Source organism: Cyanistes caeruleus, chromosome 5 (assembly GCF_971803275.1).
Source record: "Cyanistes caeruleus chromosome 5, bCyaCae1.hap1.1, whole genome shotgun sequence".
In the NCBI taxonomy this organism is placed as follows: domain Eukaryota; kingdom Metazoa; phylum Chordata; class Aves; order Passeriformes; family Paridae; genus Cyanistes; species Cyanistes caeruleus.
This window is the reverse complement of record NC_141705.1, coordinates 59089716-59099927: the sequence shown is the minus strand read 5'-3', so window position 1 is coordinate 59099927 and position 10212 is coordinate 59089716. Positions and strand designations below refer to the sequence as shown.

At 35.8% G+C, this 10212-nt stretch overlaps 1 protein-coding gene across 5 annotated transcripts in view; it reads left to right on the top strand.

Annotated features, from left to right (window-relative positions):
* LRBA (LPS responsive beige-like anchor protein) overlaps window positions 1–10212 on the top strand; it is a 367479-nt gene that overhangs the window by 303995 nt on the left and 53272 nt on the right. For all 5 annotated transcript variants that reach the window (XM_086889595.1, XM_086889593.1, XM_086889594.1 and 2 more), the window contains one exon: window positions 9178–9345. In XM_086889595.1, the coding sequence (XP_086745721.1) occupies window positions 9178–9345 (168 nt within the window). The remainder of the gene's footprint in view (window positions 1–9177; window positions 9346–10212) is intronic.

The following is a 10212-nucleotide window of genomic DNA, read 5'->3' as shown; positions in this document are numbered from 1 at the left end:
GGTTATTAAAAGTTTGCTCTCAACTGGCTGCAGACTGTCTGTTGCACTTGGAGGTGTTTATGTCTTGGTTTCCTGAGCATGCTCAATATACTCAGTATATCACTTGTCTTTCTGTGTACAGCTGTCAGTGGAAATTTGAGGCTGAAAGGTGAAAGAAGGGAATAAAATCTAGAAAAAATTACTCTATTTACAAGAAAGCATTATGAATAAAGCTATTTGAAACTCAACATGCAATACATCATGAAATTAGAATAAAAAATCGGAAATTTTGTGTTTTCCAAAGATGGATGTTTTAAGAAGTAATTTATTAATACAGTTCATTTTCAGTTTCATTTCTTTCAAGCATTGAACTTCACTCCTAAGAGCTCTTTGTTCTGTTAGGAATTCCAGTGCTAGCCAACCTCCTCTCAGGGACCGTGACACAATCCAGTCGATCCACTGGGACAGGGAATGACACAGTCAGAATTGGGGTAGTGTCCTCCTTAACCTGGAATCTGGGAGCTCTTGCCCTCAGGTATTTGATAAGTGAGCCACCCTGAGCACCAGTTTGTCTGGATCCAGGCTTTCCAATAGCTTGGATAGCTTGTTATGCAAATGTACCAAAACAAAATGTTAAATGGGAACCTACTGTGTTTAAGCAAGTTTGCAATGAGCATTTCATTTTCCAAATAGTATATTCCACAAATCTGATTATTTTCCCTCAAATGCTGAATGTCCTTGCTGCACAAATTCTTCCTTTCTCTGTCATTCTCAAAGTAAAATGAGGATTCTCCTTTGTCATTGCAATTAAATGCCAGCTTCAAGGAGTCTGATGTACTTGCCAAAAACACCTTGTTAGTGTCATCCTAAGTAACCCTTCAGAATGGCTTTATAAGAGATCAGGATTTTACTGTTCATAGTCATCTCAAGCAAGTAAATCCTGTTCTTAGCTGGCCACCTCAGCCCCAAAAGTTACACATTTGTCCCATGTGATGATATAGTGCTGTTTCCTATTTTTGTAGCAGTTTGATTTATTCAGATGTGGTACCCTGGCTGTCTTTGTAGATCTCGTGTTCTTTTTTGCAAAAGCTTTAGAATAGTTCTATTCTGTAAATTAGCAGACAATCAAATGACAAAATTGAAATTACTTTTCTGCCTGACTTGCATCTAAACTGTGTTTTAAATTTTAAATTCCTTGACCTTTTGTCATACCATTTCTTAATCTTAAACAACTTTTTCTGGAGTATTTCTTTGCCCCCCACCACTGGCGTCAAAGACAAATTAGATTAGTCTCTGCAACTCCTCTAAGATGTTTGCTTGTGCTGTTTGCAGTGATTTGAAGACCATGTGTTTGCAACCATTTCTGTCTCTTCTTACATGCATACTAATACTTGTTGATCATTACAGCTCTTGTGAATTGGGTATACAACTGACACATCAAAGCACAGCATAAATGCTGCAAGCTGTTGAAACAGAGTGCAAAAATAAAGCAACAGTTCCCTTTTAGGGCTTACAGAGTAAGTCTTAGGGAAGGAAGAAATGTACAAGCAGTTTAAATGTAAAATACATTAAAAAATTACTCATAGTTTCTCACAGTTTGAAGTGTGTTGTGCTGTCATTAACCAAACAATATGTTTAGGCTTAAACTTCAAGGATTCAATGGAGTGGCAGCCTAAATATTTAATTGAAAGCCATTTCAAGTGTGGCTTTGTCTGTGTTCACATAAATTTATTTATTTTTTTGCATTTTAGTGATGCAAGCTCAGTTCATGTTTTTGATGCTTTCAAAAATGTCATGACCTTCACTGCAGTCACTGAGTTTGTATATTGCATTAAGATTATGCTACCTGTATGCTCAGTAAATGTAAGCAAGCTAAATTCTCACTGCTAAGAGTACTATAGTATGTTCCTGAATTTGAGAATTTGGTCTGGTTCAAGCTTCAGTGTTTAAAAACTCATACAACCTCAAAGGCAAGCAAATGTTGCACGGTTTGAAGTTTTGTGGTGTGTGGTTTGCACCTTTCTCTTAAAGGGAAAGAACCTGTGTCATAAAAAGTTGAATGACTGTTTGCCATCCTTTCACAGGTGCGGAGTCCTCCGGCCTCTCAGTTTGTCTTTGCTAACACTTGACATTCAGACTGTGGTTACAAGGCTTAAGGAAGTGCCACACAGAAGTCTCTTGGCTAGAAGTAATGCAAGTGAGCTGAAGTGTTGGAGGCAGTTGGAATACAGGGACCTGCATTAGACTTCTGAGGGGAATCATAGGTTGTCTTTGCAGAGTGGGATGCTGAGACAACTGGTGCACAGCACTGCACTGTGAAATGCAGTCCTGTCTGGTGGGATTTTGGTGTTTGGGGTTTGGGTTTGTTTTTTTTTAAACACAAAGCTTCATCTGAACTAATTTGACTGAGCCAACTGTCAGCTGTGTGGTTAACAGTCTGTGCTTCTATGGGTAATAGGTTCCAGATCCAGGCTGTCAGTCTTCATGCAAACAAGTGCTGGAGGAACTGGGAGAGGAATTGCTAAATTTCAGGGAGGAGGGAACTTCCTACCTCCTTTTGGTGCGGGGAGGTGAGGATTTTCAGAAAGAGTTTTCATCCCCTGTCTTGGTCTCGAGATATTGATGACTTTTCTGTGGGAGAGAATCCTCTTAAAAGCATTTTAAGTGTGGACAGTAGATGTGGTGGGGGAAACTGGAAATGGTCAATAACTCAGCAATATCTCCTGGTGTTAGCAATACTTGATTGTAGCCAACTTCATAGTAAACAATGGTTATGGACAGTCACAGTTAGATGTTCTGTGTGTCTCTGGGGAAGGACAGATGCCAGCCAGATATAGCAGTATTATCAGAGTTATGAAGAATGATGGCCATTTGTGTGATTTCACAACTGCAATTAATTATGGCTTTTATAAATAATTTTTCATGTAGGGGGAATGTAATAAAGACTTCTTAATAATTTTTTGTTCCTACCAATTCTGTACCTTTTCTACCTCTTGGTGTGAAGAAACCAGCCAGTTGGAAGAGGGCCGTTCTTGGGATGCCTTTTGGAAAGCACCTATTTACTGTTTGAGCCAGTTGGCTGACACAGGTTTTGCTCAGTTTTGTTTTTTGGGAGGGAAGTTAGCATTGTAACAACCATGAATTTATGAACAGCTGAAGCAAGGCAACACCTCAGGTGAACTTTGAAACTTAAGAATAAAAATGCGTCATTTGTTCTGTCCATAAACTGCTCATAGAAGATTGTAGCAGTTCTGTCTTAAAATATTTCTCTCAAATTTACAGGTTATCAAGGAGTTACTGAGAAATATTTTAAAGATGATCACTGCTCTTGCTGGAAAGAGTAGCTACAAATACTCCAGTGCAAGTTTTCATATTCACTGAAATATTTTATTTCTGGCACCTAATAATAGACTTTCAGTTGAGAATAAAGCCAAATATAAAAGGAAATGCAGTTTTCATTTTATAAAATGTGTACCACCTGTCTGACTTTTTTATTTAAACTACAAAATTACTGTTGTAGACTCAATACAGAAATGACCACAAGATAAAAAAGTGCTTAAGATTTTTGGCTAAACATGTTACTTTTATTTGGTAATAATGACATTAATTCAGATAGGAATTTGAATCATTGCACTGCAAAATATTTTTCTTTGTTTACATGCTGCTCATGCAGAATATACCTTGCCACAAAATTTCAGTAAGTTACACTATTAACGCAAATTTTCTTTTCTGTCAATAGCTTTATGTTAAATACAGAGACAAAGGAACAGAGGAGGGGAAGTTAATCTTCTAGAGATCTCCTGTGTCTGAGCTTCTCAAATTGCTGATACCTTTTTTTTTTTCTATGAGATCAGTTGTCCTCTGTAAATCATCTGAGTTAAATGCATTGTTAGGACAGTATTTTCCAGAGTACTTTGTCCTGGTATCACTAACCAAGTAGAGAAATAAAGTAAAATACCCACTTTTGTTACAACAGTAATGAAGAATTGGCAGTGTGTTTCTGGAGTACACACAAAGGAATAATTAAATACTTATTTTAATTTTTTTCTGTAAGTAATGCTCAGTTTCTTAAGTATTTCATGCTTAAAACAATTTGTAAAATACAGTAAGTAAAACCAAATGCTTTTTCTTGAAATAGTTACTTACCAAGTAAAAAACCACCAATCATGTAAATGGTTTTGATGTCCCTTTCATCCATTTGAAATTTGTGTTACTTCATGCAGAACATGGAGTTTTCTACTCAGTACATTTGCTATCCTCTTCCTTCTGATATCTTCAAGGCAGGCCTGAATTCTGTATCTTTCTAATAACTTTATATCTTTATTCTCAGATGTCTACCCCTCTGACCAAACAGTGTTGCTGGTGAAAGCGCGTTTGGCAGTTTACTTTTTAAATCCTGGAGGTTACTGAGAAACCTCTAAAGATAAAGCCAGCACTCGAAGAGTTAATATGTTATTAGGAGGACAGGAAATCTGGCAACTATTGCAGAAACTAGACCTAATGGTGCACACAAACAATTTGTCAGTCTTGGTAAATGTGAATAGCTTTCCGCAAAGTGGCTGCGTTTGCTTTGTTTGAACAGCCTAAACTTTTCCTTTTCGAACTTTAAATCTTAGAAGTGAAATGTGATCCCCATATTGAATCAAAATAATTTAATTCAAAACATATTTTGATTGGAACAAGGTTGATGTGAAAAGAAACTCTAGAATAAAAAAAAAAGTTGAAAGGACTTTTCTATCATATATTTAGCAGGAAAATTTGAAACAGTTCTAATTAGGCTGAAAAAACCAGCCTTCTTCATTGTAACTTACAAAGGTCATATATCAATGTTAAGGCAGCATTACCAACTTGTGTCTGAAAGCCTGAACGTTGCAAACATCATTCTAGTTGTTTAGTTTTGTGGGTTTGGGGTTTTCTTTTGAATGGATGTGCACACATGTATTTTCAAGCCAGAACACGTATTTAGTTTAAAGTACTTACCTGCTTCTGCAGTTCTGTGGGTGTTTTGTCATGTCCAAGAAGAGTATTTTTCACCTGAAAGTTGTGGTTGTGCTAAAAAATGTGTGAAATTCTAATTCATGCTTTTCTCTTCATACATAAATATTTTTTAAGTGGATCATAAGGGAATCCATTTTAAGCGTTTCAGAGAAAATTCTTCAAGAGAAAAATTTAAATGTTTAGTCCATTAAAGGTAAAAGGCTTTTTTTTTTTTTTTTTTTTTACTTGAGATTTATTTCTTGCTGGTGAGGTGTATTCCTAGGTGTGTTGGTTTGGTTGCTGTTGTTTGTTTTTGTTTTTTTAATTGAATAAATAGGAAAGATTACTCATGTACCAGCAGTTTTGGTTTCACATCAAAGTTTCTCCTTTCATTTTAGCATTTCATAAACCACATTTTGTATGGGTCGGACTCCTTTTCTGTCATTCAAGTAAGAGTTGCACATATGCTTTATGCTGTGCTTCAAAATTACTTTGCTTTAATCAGCATAGGAATAAGGCAAGTAAGTCTGAGTAAGTCTGTCATTTATTTCTGAATAGCTTGACTATGAATATATATCTGTGCTGATGAAAAAAATGCAGTTAAACCTTTAATCTAATTTCAGTGTTGGAGCATCCCAAACTCAAGCATGGTATATAATCATTTTTAATAGACATTACTTTATATGCTGTATGTCACTGCATAAAATGTAAAGCAGAAATAAAAGTAGAGGGCAAAAGCTGTAGTAGTCACTTCAAAGATACAAATCTTGATTCCAAAGGGATAATATTGTTTGGGAAAATATATCATGATAAATCTTTAGAGAATCTATACTGGAAAAAGGAAAAATCATTCCCTGCCTGCTAGTTTTATATTTTTTTTTGTTCCATCCCTGTTGTTCTGTATTTTTTGTTGCTCCATCCCTGTTCTACCAAATAATTAGTATTAGACTGATGTTAGTCTCTGGTTGCCAGCAGTAAATTATTCTCTGTTCAATCCTTTCAGAGAACAGGACAGAAAAAGATGCTAATGAAGTATTGAACTTCAGAGTTGTTCACGATAAGATAGTTTTGATTGCACATATTTAGTGACATCAGATTGTGCATTCATAAAAATATTTATGAATAAAGTAAAATTTCCTAGTTAGATCAAAGCTTCTATTTGTTGATGTGTCTGAAATATTCCTTCCTTGGGAATAGAGAAATTAAAGTTACTAATAGGTGTTTGTGTTTGACATCTGTATACTGTACTTTTTAGCATATCTCAAGTGTTTTAGTCTCTGCCTAATAGATCTCATTAAAGAAACAGGTATCAGCCCCAAGACAGTTTGTCAAAGTTAATATGAGTCCCCTGTGGACAGAACTGACAATCTGTGTGTGGCTTCATGTGGCTGCCTTTCCATGGGCTTGTTTGATCCATTAACAATTGAACATTAGTCCCTGATTTGTTTTACAGTAACTCAATGAGATTGGATATTGCTGTGTATGCTGGGCATTTTTGGGGTTTCCTTGCTGTACACGTTTCCCTCAGAGGACAGGGTGAGCAATGTGCTCACTCTGCCCTTAGGGAGCTGGCAGTTCCTTGGTTTGCTCCAGGAGCAGCATGGAAGGATGTTCATATCCCATGGCTGTGTGCTGGGTTTAACTCGAGCCTTAACGAGCACTGCCTGTCCTAAATGAATGTGAGGCTGAAGTAATCTAAATGCTGAACCATCGATAGGCTTGGTTTAGGTTTGCAAGAGGTAAATGCTAACAGCAATGCTTAAAAACAACAAACAAGGCAAACCCGCTTCTTTTTTCTAACCAAATAGGTCTGCAAATGGCAACATCTTTATTTCTCAGATGCTTTTTTAAGGAGGACCCATATTTAAATATACCAGTGTGGCTGCCAAGTGCATCACCCTTATCCGGCACATGGTCTTGTTTTCCTTGGAATCTGTTCTTTAGTCATTATACAAGCTGTTAGTTATTGTTCCCCCATTGATTATGTCATAGCATAAGCACTTTCCTCTAACCAAGAGCTTAACTGTGAACCTGAAATACCAGGCAAGCTTACTTGGCCTTTGAATTTGTTTGGTCTGTCCTTTGAGGTCCTGATGCTGACTGTAGCTGGTTTTCAGTTATCCCTTTCACTTGGGATTTGTCAGCTAAGAAGATTTTTAAATGGCTTAATAAAGGAAAAAAAAAATCTGCTGTAAAATCTGTACAATTTTCAAAAGTAAAATAACTTCAAATTTGAAAAAGAGAAGTAAGATCAGGATGGCTCCCAACCATTCCCTGAGAAGGCAAAGCATTTTAGTTTTGCTTTCTAAAGGAAAAAAAAAAAGCCAACACATTTATAGAGGTATTAATCTAAGGAGCTTGTGCTGATACTCCTTTAGTTCTTCAGGTCCAAATGCTTTGTGAGGTTAATATGACTCATTAAAAACCTAGCTTCTGTAGAAAAGGAGAACATGAACAATTTTAACACATGCTGAATCTTTATGTATGTATCTATAAAAAATTCTCAAGTTCCTAACATTCTCGTTTTCTTGGCATTAAATAGTTATAATGATAACAGTAAGTATGTTCCAGGGTATTTTTTTTAAAGTGAGATAGCATGAAAATCAATTCTTAGCATTGTCATTTGCTGAGCCCTGTAGAATTTTATGGCTGCACATTGCAGTATTATGGACACTCATGAGACTCCTGACTGGTTTTATCTTATTAAACAATTTTGAAATCATTAATTTTTAATTGGCCTGCTTGTGTTTTTTTATAGTTTTAATTGTGTGTCTGTGTCTAAATATTGGGTGTGTTTTAAATTAAAAAGAAAAAAAATGTCCTGTCTAAGCTTATATGTTGTAAGGTATTGCTGTGTGATCATCCAAACAGATACTGTACTGTGTGGTGATTCATTTTAAAGAATGCTTTCAGCAATTCAGTATCCTAATAAAAGTAATAATAAAAAAAGAATGATATGATGTCTAAGATATGTACAGGTCTTTTCTTGATTGAAAGTTCTAATTAAGTGAATCGAGGAAAATTAACTGAAATTAGCTGTCAGAAAGTCACATTTAAATGAGTGATGATCTGGTGTGGCAGTAAACATTTAAATGATATAAATTGCCATTTAAGTGTATGGTTTAATGTTTGTCATGCATTAATATGACATGAGACTGCAGTGACAATCAAGCAGCTTGCTCTAATTTGAACATATTTAGGGCTTTTGTGTGGAGTGCACCGCACAAATTAAGACAATTGCTGGTTTTATGTGTCAATTTAAATGTTGTTTTCAGGCATCGGTTAATGAAACAAACCCATCATTTTTGTGTGCAAATTGCAGAGTGATTTCCTTGGTTTTCAGATTAATTTCAACTTCCTCTGCTCAAAATTAGGAATTTCCTTTGCAAGGAAAATGCCATTCATTTTGGTAGATGAAGAGAATATTTGTTTGTTTTTTCATTTGGTAATTCAAATCAGAAATACATTGAATCCTCTGTATAAAACAGAAAAAACAAATCCTGATCGTGATTTAATCTACATGAATTAACTCTTTAGATGACAATGAGTTTTCGGTTACCTTTTAATGTAGTGTTTTTTGGATGCTTCTGTCTTAGGGATTGGGTTGTAACTGGATAACATCTTCAGAAAAATAGCTGAATCATTCAGCATAGTACTTCTGTATGGTTTCTGTATAAGTTTGTACACAAGAACCGCATGACAGTGGTGGCAGTTTGATATTTCCAGCCTTTTAAATTTTTTTACCCTAACATGCCTGGTTAGTTAGTCCTGTTTCCCAAATTCTATCAATCTTCTCTCTGGCTGTCAGAATCAGATAATCCTGCTGTTGTTATTCAGCATGCAGATCACACAGGAAAACACAATTTCGTCTTGGGAGTGCATAGAAACATAGCTTGGCTGTGTGTAAATGCACAAATGCTTTCCACTTGCTGCTTTTGATTTTATTTTTTTATGGTTTTTTTTTTTTTTTTCATATTTCCACTATTACAGTTTAAAAAGAGACATCTCCCAGTCAGTGGGAAATAGGGCATGAGACTCTGGCATTTATCACAAGGCCTACCTTTTTTTTCTATAGAATATCTAAAATACCCTTATCAATTCTGTATTTAGACTTGTTAAGATAATTTTGCATGCTATAAAACAAAAATGCTCCTACTACTACCAAAGGATAACCATCTGGCAAACTCAAGTTTGTGTTTTTTGTGTGGTTTTTTTTCACAGGCATTAGAAAGTGAGTTTGTTTCCTGCCAGCTTCACCAGTGGATTGATCTTATTTTTGGCTACAAACAACAAGGACCGGAGGCTGTTAGGTCCCTGAATGTATTCTACTATTTGACTTACGAAGGAGCTGTTAATTTAAGTTCAATAACGGATTCTGTACTGAGAGAGGTAAGTTTGTACTTTAGAAATACAGAAAAGTCTTCGTTAACCACTGCGGAGTTGAAACTGTAAAGGCTTCACATTATTCAAGACTTCTGGTGAATGTTTAATTTCTTTGTGTTTTCTTGTGGCTTGGCCACGGGCCAGTCAAATGCAAGGTGCCTGAACCAGTTGTCACAGCATGCAGAATTAATAGATCAAGTATGCAAGTTGTTCTTAAACTTTGTGCCACCTGGATTTCAGCCCAAGCTGGATGCTAATATAAAAAGAAATGTTCAAGGATTACTTCAGCTGCTGAGTTCAGTCATTTTTCCTTGATACTGTTCCTTAATACTGGATCTTAGTGACATGAGCAACCTTGATTTGGCTTGTGCTTCCGAATTTACTCTTGCACTTTTAGCAGTTCTCTTCAAGTGCAGTCTCGCATATGTAGCAAGCATCAAACATCGGGGTTATGTAGCCTCTGATATTTTAATTTGGTTTGCTATCAAGTTAAGATAATTTGGCCTGTATTTTTCAGATGCAAAAGTAAATATTTCAGCATTGGAAAGATCAGTAACTTTACTCAGATTCAGAATCATTCAGTAAATCTGTTTGCCAAAGTATCTCACAGAATATTGTGGGTTTAAAGGTTCCTCCTCCTCCACCTAAACAGCTATTTAAAAAAGGGCAGGGCAGAGTGGGGTGAGGAGAACAGATTTTTGAATGATTTCATATCCTCTCTTCAGACAGTATATTGGTAGCAAGTTTATCTCCAAGTACATTAATTATAGAATAAATGTAAACAGCACTTTGTTATTCTGAGTCCATGAATACAAAGCAATATGAATGTTTTCAACTGTTTTAGTTAGAGGGGACACAAGCACTGGCTTAATA